General features: G+C 45.9%; 1 protein-coding gene across 2 annotated transcripts; it reads left to right on the plus strand.

The window, feature by feature from the left end:
* Positions 1 to 1012: 1012 nt before the first annotated feature.
* Positions 1013 to 11156, plus strand: LOC140457147 (RDS/peripherin-like protein xRDS35). 2 transcript variants are annotated; one of them, XM_072551191.1, is made up of 4 exons: positions 1013 to 1786; positions 6056 to 6302; positions 10045 to 10292; positions 10880 to 11156. In XM_072551191.1, the coding sequence occupies exons 1-3, from the start codon at positions 1206 to 1208 to the stop codon at positions 10270 to 10272; spliced, it is 1056 nt and encodes a 351-aa protein (XP_072407292.1). In that variant the 5' UTR covers positions 1013 to 1205; the 3' UTR covers positions 10273 to 10292; positions 10880 to 11156. The 2 variants fall into 2 exon arrangements, with proteins under 2 accessions (XP_072407292.1, XP_072407291.1); XM_072551190.1 differs by having other exon boundaries at positions 10045 to 11156.
* The last annotated feature ends 5424 nt before the right edge of the window (positions 11157 to 16580 follow it).

Raw genomic sequence — 16580 nt, forward strand, 5'->3', positions numbered from 1 at the left:
TAGGGATATTTGTGGAGTCTCCCTCTCCATCTCTGCCACCATTTACGACTGCATGTAGCAGGACTGCAGATAAAGGCTGGGTGTGTTTTGGAGAGCCTGAGCTCATGCAAAGTGCAACTGTTCCATTTATTTAATTGTTTTATTCATCGCTGTCTGGATGTAGGCCCTGCTGAAAATGGTGATATTCATTGGTTGTCTTTAATCAGTTGTTTTCATTTCACCAATTATCACTGTCTTGGTCGCTGGAGAGAACATGAAGGTCAACTCCATTGATCTAGTACTGGGGTCAATCAAAAATCTCTCCAATTCAGCCCTGAACACACAGCTTCCATTGATTGGGGGGCGGGGGGGGAGAATAGAGACAGAATTCCACTACCTTCTCATTACCATCTGTGAAGAAATTCGTTCTCATCTCCCTTAAATGGGAGACTGTGCACCCGAGTGCCAGAATCCCCCAACAAGGAGTCATCCACTCAGTATTCACCTTGTTTCGTCCTCTCAGGATCTTAAACAAAATAAAAACCAGCTGCAGATACTTGAAATCTGAAATGTTTCAGGTCTACTGACCCTTCTTCAGAATGGCATTAACTCTGCTTTCTCTCCTCAGACACTGCCAGACCTGCTGAGTTTCTCCAAGGATTTGTTTTTTCTCAGGATCTTATATGTTTCAATAAGATCACCTTTCATTCTTTGAAACTTTGATCAGGAGTGGCTCAATGTGCTAACCTTTCTTCACAAGATTGCTAGTCTCATCCGACAGCCACTACCTACCCATAATGTGAAACACAATAGTTTCCCATAGTAAGCTGAGACAAGGACAGAGATGAGTGGATTATAATGGCACATTACAGAGCTATAACTGAGGTATTAACGACTGTAAGTACTGATAAAGCTCACAGGTGACATTGAAACTGAATTTGCTGATTTGGACAAATATCTCTCTGTTCTTATTGGTAGGACAGTGGTTCCAAATCAGAGCTTACCACCTGGTGTTTGGGAAATTAGGTCAAAGCTTTTCTCTTGATTTGCCCCCAGTGAACTGCAGAGAACTGTGCAGCTCCACAATGGATGAACAGTTAGGACTGCTGCACTCAAGCCCATCTCATTGGACTGCGTTGTGAATCCCCCTGGCCCCAGTAGCCCTTCCCTCCCTGGAGATTGAAAGAGAGAGGGTGGCAGAGATTGTTTGAAAAACCAGCACAGACATGGTTTTACTCAAAGTGAAATTCACCTTTCAAAAACGTGTCCACTTGGCACAAACCCTATGGATGCTCTGCTGGCTCTCAGTCCTTACTGGAATCCTGACTTTCGCTTTGGGAATTTACCTCAAATGTGAGCTGAAGAGACAGAGTGAGGTAATGGACAACACTGATATTCACCTTGTCCCCAATACCCTGATCGTGGTGGGCCTCCTGTCTATGCTCCTCAACTTCATCGGGGTGAAGATCAGCAGCGATTCACTGGACCTGGCCAAGTTCCCCCGATGGAAGGGTTATGTGGAGCCGTACCTTGTCTTTTCATTCCTCTTCACCTTCCTCATGCTGTTTGCTTCACTCCTGAGCTACCTCATGAGAGGGAACCTGGACGCCTCGCTGAAGATTGGCCTGAGAAACGGAATCCGTTTCTACAAGGACACAGACACCCCAGGGAGGTGCTATCAGAAGAGGACCATAGACCACATTCAGATGGAATTCCAATGCTGTGGCAACAACAATTACAAGGACTGGTTTGATGTGCAGTGGATCAGTAACCGATATCTAGACTTCAACAATAAGGAAGTCAGGGAGTAAGTTCTGACAAAATATCACCAGTCTGAAATGTTAACTCTGTCTCTCTCCTTACATATGCTGCTGACAGGCTCTTGGGTTTTGCTGGTTTTATGTCAGTATTTCTTTCTGCTTTGTCTCTTTGAAAGGTATTAATCATTTCTGTGCTCCCCTCCCCCCCCACCCCATTATCTCTCTGCTTGGTCTCCCTCAGTGGGGTGACCCAGATGAGGCAACTCGATGTCAGTAGAGAGAGATTCACCCTGAGTAAGGGGCAGAACGTTCAGATCGGAGCTGGGGTGATGTCAGGAAGCACTTCTTCACACAAATGGGAGGGCAAATGTGGCAGTCCACCCCTTCCCCTCCCACTGCCCAAAAATGGCCCTCGAGGCCAGCAGGGGGGAGGTCAATGTGAGGGGCAAGGGTGAATTGAAAATGTTAGAGCTCATGTCGGTAGATTTTTGTTACATTGAATTGACGGCTCAGATAGGCCATTGGAGCCAAGGCACCCTGCACTGGTGTCTGCTCTCCACTCACCCTGCTTCCTGCCACCAGATTCTGACAGTCCTTTTTCCATTGCGTGCTTCAATAACTCCATACTTTATCCCCATCTAAGATAATTAAGTGATTACAGCACAAGGGGAGATGAGTTTAAGATCCAGATCAGTCGTGATCTGATGGAATGGTAGAGCAGGACTTGGGGCTGAAGTGCTTCCTGCTGTCTCAGTGTTGAGTGTGAATTGAATTCCTGGAACTGAACGTTCAGGTGAATCTGGGGTAGGAGTTGGTCCCTTCAGCTCTCCCTACTATTCCAATAGATCCTGGCTGATCCAATTGTGGCCTCACCCCCACAAATCCCACCGATCCCCCCAGTACTCTGGTTAGTCAAAAGCCTCTCTACCTTTACCTCCAAAATGTACACTGAGGCCATTTTTGGAATACTGTGTTCAATTCGGGTTTCCCTGCTATATGAAAGATGTTGTGAAACTTGAAAGAGTTCAGAAAAGATTTACAAGGATGTTGCCAGGGTTGGAGGATTTGAGCTACAGGGAGAGGCTGAACAGGTTGGGGTTGTTTTCCCTGGAACATCGGAGACTGAGGGTGACCTTATAGAGGTTTATAAAATCATAAGGAGCATCGGTAGGGTGAACAGCCAAGATCTTTTCCCCAGGATAGAGAAGTCCAAACTCGAGGGCATCGATTTAGGGTGAGAGGGGAAAGATTTAAAAGGGACCTACGGGATAACTTTTTCACGCAGAGGGTGGTGTGTGTATGGAATGAGCAGCCAATGGAAGTGGTGGAGGCTGGTACAATTACAACATTTAAAAGGCATCTGGATGGGTATATGAACAGGAAGGGTTTAGAGGGATATGGGCCAAATGCTGGCAAATGGGAGGAGATTAATTTAGGATATCTGGTCAGTATGGACGTGTTGGATCAAAGGGTCTGTTTCTGTGCTGTACATCTCTATGACTCTATGAGTCAACTACTGTTCTCTGGGGAAGAGAGTCCTACAGCCCTCGGAGAGAATCAGACTCCTCCTAAGCTCTAGTAATCAACATGTACCAATTATTGGTCAGACCACACAGAGGTGGTTCCAGTCATCCATTACAACAGTTGGTGAAGGCACTGGAGAGACTAGAGGGTTGACCAGAAATGTACACACTTATACATCCGGAAAGGACTGGCAGTCTGGGTAGGCTCTCTCATGGAAATATTGGAGGTAATTCAAAAGACATTCACTTGGCAGATTCCTGGGATGAAAGGGTTGATTTATCAAGAATGGCTAAACAGGTAAGGCCTTTATTCATTCGAGTTTAGAAGAATGAGGGGTGATCTCATTGTGTGTGAAGGCTGAAGAGATTGGGGAGACACTGAATGAATACTTTTGGTCAGTATTCACTCAGGAACAGGACATTGTTGCCGATGTGAATACTGAGTCACAATTAATTAGAATGGACGGCTTTGAGGTATGCAGGGAAGAGGTGTTGGAAATTCTGGAAAGGGTGAAAATAGATAAGTCCCCTGGGCCTGATGGCATTTATCCTAGGATTCTCTGGGAAGCAAAGGAGGAGATTGTAGAGCCATTGGCCTTGATTTTTATGTCCTCGTTGTCTACAGGAATAGTGCCAGAAGACTGGAGGATAGCAAATGTGGTTCCCTTGTTCAAGAAGGGGAGTAGGGATAACCCTAGTAACTATAGGCCGGTGAGTCTCACTTCTGTTGTGGGCAAAGTCTTAGAGAGAATTGTAAGGGATAGGATTTATGAACACCTGGATAGGAATAATGTGATCAAGGATAGTAAGCATGGTTTTGTGAAGGGCAGATCGTGCCTCACAAACCTTATTGAATTCTTTGAGAAAGTGACTAAGGAGGTGGACGAGGGTAAAGCAGTGGATGTGGTGTATATGGATTTTAGTAAGGCGTTTGATAAGGTTCCCCATGGTAGGCTACTGTAAAAAATACGGAGGTATGGCATTGAGGGTGAGTTGGAGGTTTGGATTAGGAATTGGCTGGCTGGAAGAAGACAGAGGGTAGTAGTTGATGGTAAAGGTTCATCTTGGAGTGCCGTTACTAGCGGTGTTCCGCAAGGATCTGTTTTGGGACCATTGCTGTTTTGTCATTTTTATAAATGACCTGCAGGAGGGGCTAGAAGGTTGGCTGAGCAAGTTTGCGGATGATACGAAAGTTGGTGGAGTTGTTGACAGTGAGGAAGGATGTGTCAGGTTACAGTGGGATATAGATAAGCTGCAGAGCTGAGCAGAAAGGTGGCAAATGGAGTTCAATGTGGGTAAGTGTGAAGTGATTCACTTTGGTAAGAGTAACAAGAAGATGGGGTACTGGGCTAATGGTCGGATACTTGGTAGTGTGGATGAGCAGAGGGATCTTGGTGTCCATGTACACAGATCTCTGAAAGTTGCCACCCAGGTAAATAATGCGGTGAAGAAGGCATATGGCGTACTGGCTTTTATTGGTAGAGGAATTGAGTTCCGGAGTCCTGAGGTCATGTTGCAGTTGTATAAGACTCTGGTGCGGCCGCATCTGGAGTATTGTGTGCAGTTTTGGTCACCATACTATAGGAAGGATGTGGAGACACTGGAACGGGTGCAGAGGAGGTTTACCAGGATGTTGCCTGGTATGGTAGGAAGATCGTATGAGGAAAGGCTGAGGCACTTGGGGCTGTTTTCATTGGAGAAAAGAAGGTTTAGGGGTGACTTGATGGAGGTGTACAAGATGATTAGGGGTTTAGATAGGGTTGACAGTGAGAACCTTTTTCCACGTATGGAGTCATCTATTATGAGGGGGCATAGCTTTAAATTAAGGGGTGGTAGATATAGGACAGATGTTAGGGGTAGATTCTTTACTCAGCGAGTCGTGAGTTCATGGAATGCCCTGCCAGTAGCAGTGGTGGACTCTCCCTCTTTATGGGCATTTAAACGGGCATTGGATAGGCATATGGAGAATAGTGGGTTAGTGTAGGTTAGGTGGGCTTTGATCGGTGCAACATCGAGGGCCAAAGGGCCTGTACTGCGCTGTATTGTTCTATGTTCTATGTTCTATCTTTTGGAACATATAAGATTCTGAAAGGACTTGACAGAGGAGATGTTTTCACTAGTGGGGGCATCTCAAACTAGGGGCTAGAGTTAAGGAGACACTCACTTAAAACAGAGGTATGAATGTTTGGAATTCTCCAGCCCAGACAGTAGTGGAAGCTACACCACTGTGAGTATTCAAAGAGGAGGTAAATGCATTTTTGCAATATCAGGGAGTTGCGGGTCAGGAGAAGTGGACACAGAAAAGGACTTGAGTCTAGGGATAGGACTGATGGGTCAAATAGCCAACTCTTGATCCCATTTCTTAGGATCTGAAGCTGGACGGTAACCTAAATGAGGTCACTAACCTGATGAAAGGTTCTGACAGACTGGATACAGACCCAATGCTTCCTGTGTCATGGAAAAGCAGATCCAAGGGACATTAAGGGACCTGAGCAGGAATTAAGGAGAAATGTTCCCCCTCCTGCCCCAGTGAGTGGGGAGAATGTGGACACACTTTCACAGGGAGGGCTCAACGGGAATCATGTCAATCCAAAGCTGAACAAATAGGTGAGGGAGAAGGGAGGAGAGGTTTATCACGGTAAGTTTATGCAATTAAAGATGGGAGGATGCACTCACCAGCAAGGGCTGGGTGGGCTGAATGGTCTGCTACTGGATGGGGTTTATCCTGTGTAAGTCTGAATAATGAGCAGGCTCTCCTTCCATGTGATCTAACATGTTTGGATATGGTTTCAGTCGCATTAAGAGCAATGTGGATGGCAGGTACCTGATCGATGGTGTCCCCTTCAGTTGCTGTAACCCAAACTCTCCTCGACCCTGTATTCAGCGTCAGATCACCAACAATTCTGCACATTTCAACTACGAGTTTCAGACGGAAGAGCTGAACTTGTGGATGACAGGATGTCGAGAGGCTCTGCTCAGCTATTATACAGGGATGATGGCAACCATTGGGACCAGTGTGCTGCTCTGTTATGTCACACAGGTAAGAGCTTCCCTCCCCTGCACAGCCAGGCCATGTCCTCATGCACTCTCCCTCAGAGTTTCCCTTTCTCCTGGGGGTAGTTAAAAGCAGCACTGTCACCAAACAAGGAAAGGAAATGGAGAATCAGCCTCCATTGAATGGTGGAACATCTTGATGGGCTGAATGGCCTACCTCTGTCCACATGTCCTACTCCCAGGAGAAGGCTGGTGCTGTGAAGATCTATCCCCAGGATGCTTACTATCTTGTTCTCCACCTCTGGCAGCCTGACCTCTCCCCCATCATGCTTTGCCACTGGGAGTATTTAGTGAATATAAATGTCCAGAGCCAGCTGGGTTTAAGGTCATTATTCTGTGACTGAGTCTGTAGAGAGGACACTTGATAATATGAAGAGATGTCTGTGTCTCACCACAAGTGTGTTAGGGATTTGTACTGAAGCCCTAGTGATACAGACAAACAGACCCAGAAATAGCTGGAAACCCTCAGCAGGTCTGGTAGCATCTGTGGAGACAGCAACAGAGTTAACATTTTGGGCCCAGTGCCCCTTGTTCAGAACCGATACAAGTGATAATGACTGAGGTTGGCTGTGTAGGGGTGCTGGCTGGTCCTGGACCAGTTTAGAAAGCATTACTCTCATTGTGGTCATTCTAAGCCAACCCACTGACATATGGGGCTTTGTCACAAAGAATATGTGTCTCGCATGGCTGGATTCAGTGGATATCCTTTTGCTGGATCTTGTTTCAGGTGGAACCACTGTATTGGAAATGGGAAGGCCTTCCAAATTTTACAATGTAATGTCAAAGCCTTCTGACTCTCAAGACAAACCTCATTGGCTTCTCTAACTCCCAGGGGTAACAGCTGAGTGTGTGTTGGGGAATAGGGAGAGGTGCAGGGATCAGGAAGGATTACAAAAGCAGAGTGCTCCTTAAACACAGAATGAATACTAAGATGCAGGGGGATTTCGGTGTTCTAGTGTTTCTGACACAAAACCTTAGTGTGCCGTTGCAACAAGTTCTTTAGAAAGAAGGACAGAGTTCTGAGGAAGAGTCACTGAACCTGAAACGTTATCTCTGATTTCTCTTTACAGATACTGCCAGACTTGCTGAGCTTTCCAACAATTACCGGTTTTGTATTTTAGAAGACAAATTGTTTTACAAGGGGAATTGAACGTATAAGTAAGGATGCAATGCTTCAGTTATACAAGGCAGTGGTGAGACTACATCTTGAATACTGTGTGCAGTTTTGGAGTCCTTATTTAAGGAAAGATGTGAATAGAAAGAAGGTGGTTTACTGGATTGATACCTGAAATGAGTGGGTTATCTAATGAGGAAAGATTGAACAGGATGGGCTTGTTTCCACCGGATTTACAAAAGTGATGATGACAACTGGCAAATATAAGATCTTATTTGGCAGGTAATTCCAGGTGATCAAGGGTTTCTGGAATTCTTGCTGTTTAAGATAAAAGAGTGAGGTTGGGGTCAGGTGAAGGTCAGAGACATGTTTCCCCAGTCAGTCACTCAGTTACAGATTTTCTTTCCATCATTCCCAGGGCATGACTGTTCCTGGTAAGGCAGCATTTTGTGCCCATCCACCGAGGTGTCTTTGCCCCAGTGTCAGAGAGCGGTTATGAATTAAGCACGGGATCTGGTGAGCCACATTGGCTTCCTAAAGGGACATAAAATGGTTGGGTCATTCTGAGAATTCCAACAGCTCCATGGGGTCACTTTACTCACCGCACTTTCAAAGATTGAATCCCACTTCTCAAAGTGAGCTGTTGAGATGTGAATTCTTGCTCCTTAATGACTATTACCATTAGCACCACTATTTCTACTCCCAAACTCACAAATGAGATCTCATTGAGACCTATGACTTCCTTTTTGTATTCTGTGTTTTAACCAAGCTTCAATTCCCTGTCACCATGCTCAGTGCCGACATTCTCAATACAGTATACTGCTGTCTCTGGCAGGTGTTTATTGCTGGCCTGGGAGTGGGGAGAGTAATTCTAGATTCCCACTGTCCTGAAGCACTAGGCAGTGCCCCCTGAACCCCTTCTTCTGAACCCCACTACAGCAATTATTTCTCTCTATTTACCCAGTCAAGTCTTTCAATCAATATCTCAGTGCAAGTTCTGATTACTTTCCATAGCTGTCCACTCATTCTGCCTGGTTTATGTCAAACCCTTGTACACCTCTTTGGAATTTTATCCTTATTTTATGTCTTATTCTCCTCATCAAAATATATCAACTCTACCTCAAATATCATCTGCCACCTGTCCATTCACACCAACCAGTCTGTGTTTAGAGGATTCAGTGGCTATGGGCCAAATGCTGGCAAATAGGACTAGATCAGTTTTGGAGACCTAGTCAGCATGGACGAGTTAGGCCAAAGGGTGTTTCCATGCTGTATGACTCTATGACTTCAGTCAAGTCACCTCTCAATCTTCTAAATGCCAGAGGAAACATGCCCAGTCTGTCCAACCTTTCCTCACAAGACAACACGGAGATCTGTTCCTGTTAACGTAATTTCCAGGTTTGGGATGGCAAATAACAAATAACATTCAGGCCACACAGTCCTAAGCATTGACCATCTTCAACAAGTGAGAATCTAACCATCACCCTTCAAAATTCATCATCACTGAAGTGTGTGTGAGACTCCTGAAAGCAAGGCAGTCCACCATCACCAATGCACAAGGCCGGCATGTCATAGAATAGTCCCTACTTGCCCGGATGGGTGTAGCTCCAACAACACTCAAGAAGCTTGACACCATCCAGGATAAAGTAACGCACTAGATTGGCATCATATTCACAAGCATCCACTCCCTCCAACACCAATGCTCGGTAGCAGCAGTGTATAACATTACATGATTACACTGTAGACATTCTCCAATCTTCCTTCCACAGCACCATCCAAATACATGCCCACTTTCATTAAGAAGAACAAGGGCAGCAGATACATGGGAACACTACCCCCTGCAAGTTCCCTTCCATCCTGATTTGGAAATATATCACCATTCCTTCACTGTCACTGGGTTAAAATCTTGGAATTCTTTCCCAAATAACATTCTGGGTGTCCCTACAGCACATGGACCGCAGTGATTCAAGAAGATAGTTCAGCACCACCTTCTCCAGGGCAACTACAGACAGGAAATAAATGCTGCACCAGTCGGCAGTGCCCTCATTCCAGGAATGAATTTTTTAAAGTGCTCATTCCAGGAACCAATCCAGGAAACGTTCTCTCACATCATTCCTCACATAAGGAGACCAAAACTGCACACAGCATTGGAGAAGTGGTCTCACTAATACCCTGTATAACTGAAAAAGAACATCCTTATTTTCATGTTTAATTTCTCTCGTAATGCAGGATAGCATCCCATTTACCTCCTAATTGCTTACTGAAATGGGAATAGAAATCAAGCCACTTATCATAGGATACAGATAGATTCATTGTGCTACTTTAACTTACGGTCATCTGCAAACAAGCCAGTGGAAGTCTCCATTCTTGCATCTGAGTCACTGAGAAATTCAGTGAGATGTTCCTGATCTTCAGAGATCATATCTGACCATACAGCAAACAATCGATTCTGTTTAATCCATACTTAACCCCAACCAATTACTGCTGTGTGACTCCTGATTACCTTAAAGTAAAACCTAGATCCCAGCTTCTCAAATGACATTACTGATTTTCCTGCTGTTCTGTGGTTGTCTGATTTTTGGAATCTTGTTTATTTTGTGTGACTTCTGTCTAGCTCGGTGTGTTGACTGGACTGCGTTACCTTAGCATCGCGACAGAGGCTGTTGTGGGCCAAGAGAATCCTGAGTGTGACTCCGAGGGCTACTTGCTGGAGAAAGGGCCATTGGAGACACTGTACGTTACTGCCAAAGCACTCAAGGCCAAGTTCAACTTCAACCAAGTGCAGACAGAGCCAGCACCAACTGAGACGGCAGTGACAGAGGACAACAAAACCGAAAAATAGACATTTCCTAACCCAGAAAGGTACACGCTGGGTAATGGCAGTTACCCAGAAGCAACAATTGGCCATAGCTGACCTTTAACATTGAATGTCCTTCTGTTTGAATTTCATGCAGTACTGCACTTGTCCTCAGCATTGTCCTGCTTACTGTTTGGGAGGGGAGAGGGGTTGCACTGAGTGACCTTTAATCCTAGCGACTCTCTCCCCAGTCTCAATCCCACTGCCTCAGGCCAATATTTAAGGTCCCTCACTTGGCAGAGATTTGTCTTCCCTTCATCCAGGCTTTAGTCAGGATTAACCCTCAGCTCTGAGCAGTTAGCACCTGACCTTTAACCCTTGGAACCAAGTTCAGATAGCAGCACTGTGATCAGTGACCTGTCTGGCTTCGTTACTCTGGTTCACCCATTCCTGGGAAATCTCAATTGATGACCTCTCAGAAAACACCCACTATCGCCCAACTCTGATATCTATGCAAATAATGAAGAGAATTGTTCAAAAACATTGAAGAAAACTCATAATCCTTTTTAAATCCTTCACCACCCCATGACTGTGAGCTTTATCCTGGGCTTCATTACAGCTGTCTAATGTGCTTCATTCTCAATTCCTTCAGCATCTAATACAATCCTGCAGCTAATAGAAACGCCTGGATAAAGCTGCAGCAAGGGCTGTCTGAATGACCAAATGGTACGACTGAAATGGCTGACCTCAGCCTCAGGAGGAGGTTGAAAGGATAAAGGTGGGATGTTCCTGAGAATGGGTCACTGTGCAAAGTATACTCTGTAGTAAGTTCTCTGTAGATCTGCTGTCAAATGATAAAATGTAGTCACAACTCAATAAACCAAAGTGATCAAGACAATTCTGAAATAAAGGTCTGAAATAAAGTGGGATCGAGGAACCGTAAGAACATTATTTATCCAAACAGTTTCAGATAAAAATGGTTGTTCTATAACATTTGCATTTATCTAGAATCATTAAGGGAGCAAAACAGACAAGTATTAGCAAACAAAATGTCACACTGAGCTCTATTGAGAGGTATTTCAACAAGAGCCTCTTGGCCAAAGAGTCAGTTTTAAGGACCATCCTGAAAGGCAGAGAGGGTTCGAGAGGGTATTTAAAGCTGAAATAGGGAGAATCTTAGTCACTTAGGGAATTGAGGGTTATGGGGAAAGGACAGAGAAGTGAACTTGAGGATTGTTGAATTCGCCATGATCTTACTGAATGACAGAATGGTCACCTCCGGTTTCTATTTCATATGATCTTATGGAACTCCCAAACTTAGGACTGCAGGCAGCTGAAGGCATGGCTGCCAATGGTGACGTGAAGGGCATTGGGGATGGTCAAGAGGATGGAATTGGAGAAAGTGACAGAGATAGGGCGGGAGTGTATGGGCTGGAGGAGGTTGCAGAGATAGGGAGGAGTGAATGGGCTAGAGGTGGTAACAGAGATAGGGAGGGGGTTTAGGGGCTGGACGAGGTTACAGAGGTAGGGAGGGGGTTTAGGGGCTGGAGTAGGTTACAGAGATAGGGAGGGGGTTTAGGGGCTGGAGGTTACAGAGGTAGGTAGTGGTATTGGGAACTAGAGGAGTAGTGGAGATAGGTAGGGACTGGAGGAGGTGACAGAATTAAGGATGGGTGTAAGGGCTGGAGAAGGCAATTGAGACAGGGAGGGTGTTAGGGCTGAAGGAGGTGACAAAAATAGGATGGGATGTAGGGGCTGGAGAAATTAATAGAGATAGAGAGGGGGTGTAGGGGCTGGAGGAGGTGATAGAGATAGGGAGGCATTTACGGGCTGGAGGAGATTACAGAGATAGGGAGGGGTGTAGGGGCTGGAGGGGCTGGCAGAGATAGGAAGAGAATGTAGAGGCTGGAGGAGGTGACAGAGATAAGGAGGTGTAGGGGCTTGAGGAGATTACAGAGATAGGGAGGGGTGTAGGGGCTGGAGGGGCTGGCAGAGATAGGAAGAGAATGTAGAGGCTGGAGGAGGTGACAGAGATAAGGAGGTGTAGGGGCTTGAGGAGATTACAGAGATAGGGAGGGGTGTAGGGGCTGGAGGAGGTGACAGAGATAAGGAGGTGTAGGGGCTGGCGAAGGCTATAGAGATCATGGGGGGATATGGAGGCTAAATGAGGTGAGATCCCAGGAGACCATATATATGAGGATTTAAATTTAATACCCAGTTGGATGAGGAGCCAGTATGAGTCCCTGGACACAGAGAGTGAAAAGTAAGCACGACTTAGCGCCTGTGGGGCCTTGACAAATTTTTCATCAAACTATGAGGGATAACTGGTGTAAATAAGAGTTGGTGAGTTACTGAGCGCTGCAGAGTCAGGACAAAGAATTAAGAACAGTTTAAATTATTTGTCATCATTATCCACCTCAGGTTATAGCAACGTGACTATCACAGAGAGGTGGGTAATCCTTTTAACCAGGTTAATCTGTTACAAAGCTTCCTGCAATCCAGAACCAGATTTAATGTTCAAATCGTACAAAGGTCAAACCCATTGTGGGGACCTGAGGATGAGACAGATGTGGAATTTGGAGATTCAGACAATACGGAGGAGGTAGTGAGAGGCATTCCACTGCTGACAGACTCTACTTGGAACTGTACTCAGCCTCTATTTTCACAGGTGGACTGCTTCTTTCACTTCCTGTCACTATTTCGCAAAATACAACACAACTTGGTCCACAAGTTCCTCAAGGTTACATCACCGACCACCAGAAACCATTGCAATCAGTCAGCCAGCCTTCAATGTACACCTCAAATTGAGGTAAAACAAAGAAAATACACAGTTGTCATAACACACACAATCCTCTTCTGAAACGGAGGCTAATAAGACTGACTCCCTTGCTACAGACATTGTCAGATAGATGCCAGTGTTGTAACTGTACCTGAACAGCTTGGCTAGGGGGAAGTTCTGGAGCAAAGTCTTCAGTACAATTGCTGGAGCACTGTCAGGACCCATATCCTTTCCAGTATGCAGTTGGAGTGAATCGAATTGGCTGAAGCCCACTGATGTGCTGAGCTTCTCCATCATTGAGGATGGGGATATCTGTGGAGTCCCCTTCTCCAGTGAGTTGTTTAATTGTTCCCCACCATTCATGAGCGGTATGGTATGACTGCAGAGCTTCGATCTGATCCATTGGTTGTGGGATTGCTTAGCTCTATCATTCGCTGCTTCTGCTTTGTGACACACAAGTAGTCCAGTTTGGTAGCTTCGTCAGGTTGATATCTCATTTTCAGATCTGCCTGGTGCTGTTCTTGACATTCCTCTTGCATTCTCCATTGAACCAGGGTCGATCCCCTGGTTTGATGGTAACGGAGGATATGCCAGGCCATGAGGTTGTGGAATGTGTTGGGAGTATGCATCTGCTGCTCTTGGTGGCCCACAGCACCCCATGGATGCCCAGTCTTGAATCCCTAGATCTGTTCAAGGTCTGTCGCAGATTTACAGGAATGATCCCGAGGATGAAGGGTTTGTCATTTGAGGAATGGTTGAGGACTCTGGGTCTGTACTAGACGGAGTGTAGCAGCATGAGAGGGAATCTGATCGGAATTTACACAATACTGAGAGACCTGGATTGAATGGATGTGGAGAAGATATTTCCATTAGTTGGAGAGACAAGGACTCGGCACAGCCTCAGAGAGAAGGGATGACCCTTTAGAACTGAGCTGAGGAGGAATTTCTTCAGCCAGAGGGTGGTCAATCTGTGAAACTCATTGCTGCAGCGGGCTGTGGAGTCCTAGTCATTGAGTATATTTAAGACAGAGATAAACAGGTTCTTGATTGGTAAGGGGATTGAGGGTTACAGGGTGAAGCGGGAGAATGGGATTGAAAAACATATCTGTCATGATCGAATGGTGGAGCAGTCTCAATGGGCAAAATGGCCTAATTCTGCCTCACTATCTTATGGTCTTATTTAACAAGTTATAGTGCCACACAACATGACAATGGATGAGAAGGCAGGACATAATCTCCACAAAGACAGTGCGGGGGTCACTCTTATCGATACTGTCATGGACAGATACATCTGCAGCCAGCATATTGGGAAGGATGAAATCATAGAGTCATAGAGCCATAGAGATGTACAGCATGGAAACAGACCCTTCGGTCCAACTTGTCCATGCTGACCCAGATATCCCAACTCAATCTAGTCCCACCTGCCAGCACCCGGCCCATATCCCTCCAAACTCTTCCTATTCATATACCCATCCAAATGCCTCTTAAATGTTGCAATTGTACCAGCCTCCACCACTTCCTCTGGCAGCTCATTCCATACACATACCACCCTCTGTGTGAAAAAGTTGCCCCTTAGGTCTCTTTTATATCTTTCCCCTCTCACTCTAAACCTATGCCCTCTAGTTCTGGACTCCCCGGCCCCAGGGAAAAGACTTTGTCTATTTATCCTATCCATGCCCCTCATAATTTTGTAAACCTCTATAAGGTCACCCCTCAGCCTCTGACGCTCCAGGGAAAACAGCCCCAGCCTGTTCAGCCTCTCCCTGTAACTCAAATCCTCCAACCCTGGCAACATCCTTATAAATCTTTTCTGAACCCTTTCAAGTTTCACAACATCTTTGCGATAGGAAGGAGACCAGAATTGCACGCAGTATTCCAACAATGGCCTAACCAATGTCCTGTACACCCACAACATGACCTCCCAACTCCTGTACTCAATACTCTGACCAATAAAGGAAAGCATACCAACGCCTTCTTCACTATCTATCTACCTGCAACTCCACTTTCAAGGAGCTATGAACCTGCACTCCAAAGTCAAGTATGTTTTTCCCTCTTGTTAGTTCCCTCACTACCTGCTGCAGACCCAGTCTAGCAGCTGGGTCGTTTAGGACCCGACCAGCTCCATCAGTAATGCTGCTGCTGAGTCACTCTTGGTGGGGGGGGACACTGAAACCCCCCACCCAGAGGACATTCTGTGCCCTCACCACCCTCAGTGCCTCCTCCAAATGTTGTTCAACATGGTGGATACCGATTCATCAGCCGAGGGAGGACGGCACATGGTAATCAGCAGATTTCCTTGCACATCTCTGGCTAACTGGTCGAAGGCAGAGAGTGGTGGTAGATGGTAAATATTCAGCCTGGATCCCAGTTACAAGTGGAGTTCCACAGGGATCACTTCTGGGTCCTCTGCTGTTTGTCATTTTTATTAATGACTTGGAAGAGGGAGTCGAAGGGTGGGTCAGTAAATTTGCAGACGATACGAAGATTGGTGGAGTTGTGGATAGTGAGGAGGGCTGTTGTTGGCTGCAAAGGGACTTAGATATGATGCAGAGCTGGGCTGAGGAGTGGCAGATGGAGTTCAACCCTGTCAAGTGTGAGGTTGTCCATTTTGGAAGGACAAATAAGAATGCGGAATACAGGGTTAATGGTAGGGTTCTTAGTAAGGTGGAGGAGCAGAGGGATCTTGGGGTCTATGTTCAACTTTGAAGGTTGCCACTCAGATGGATAGAGTTTGTAAGAAGGCCTATGGTGTATTATCGTTCATTAGCAGAGGGATTGAATTCAAGAGTCGTGAAGTGATGTTGCAGCTGTACAGGACCTTGGTTAGGCCACATTTGGAGTACTGTGTGCAGTTCTGGTCGCCTCACTTTAGGAAAGATGTGGAAGCTTAGGAGAGGGTGCAGAGGAGATTTACCAGGATGTTGCCTGGAATGGAGAATAGGTCGTACGAGGATAGGTTGAGAGTGCGAGGCCTTTTCTCATTGGAAAGGCGAAGGATGAGGGGTGACTTGATAGAGGTTTATAAGATGATCAGGGGAATAGATAGAGTAGACAGTCAGAGACTTTTTCCCCGGGTACAACAGAGTGTTACAAGAGGACATAGATTTAAGGTGAAGGGTGGAAGGTATAGGGGAGATGTCAGGGGTAGGTTCTTTACCCAGAGAGTGGTGGGGGCATGGAATGTGCTGCCTGTGGGAGTGGCAGAGTCAGAATCATTGGTGACCTTTAAGCGGCAATTGGATAGGTTCATGGATAGGTGCTTAAGCTAGGACAAATGTTCGGCACAACTTTGTGGGCCGAAGGGCCGGTTCTGTGCTGTATTGTTCTATGTTCTATCTGATGCCATGAGACCTCTAGGGTCTGGAGTCGGTGTTGAGGCCTTCCATAGCAACTCCCTGCCAACTGTATAGCCCCTGTGGAGTCTATCAACACATACCTATGTGATAGATATGATTCTAAAAGTATGACTATATTAGGCTGCTGCCTGAATAGTCTGTGAGATACCGCTAGTCCCACTGCTGTATCTAAGAGTAATTTGAGGCAACTGAGTAGCTTGCTAGGCCATTTCAGAGGC

The sequence above is a fragment of the Chiloscyllium punctatum genome, chromosome 31, assembly GCF_047496795.1.
Source record: "Chiloscyllium punctatum isolate Juve2018m chromosome 31, sChiPun1.3, whole genome shotgun sequence".
Lineage (NCBI taxonomy): Eukaryota > Metazoa > Chordata > Chondrichthyes > Orectolobiformes > Hemiscylliidae > Chiloscyllium > Chiloscyllium punctatum.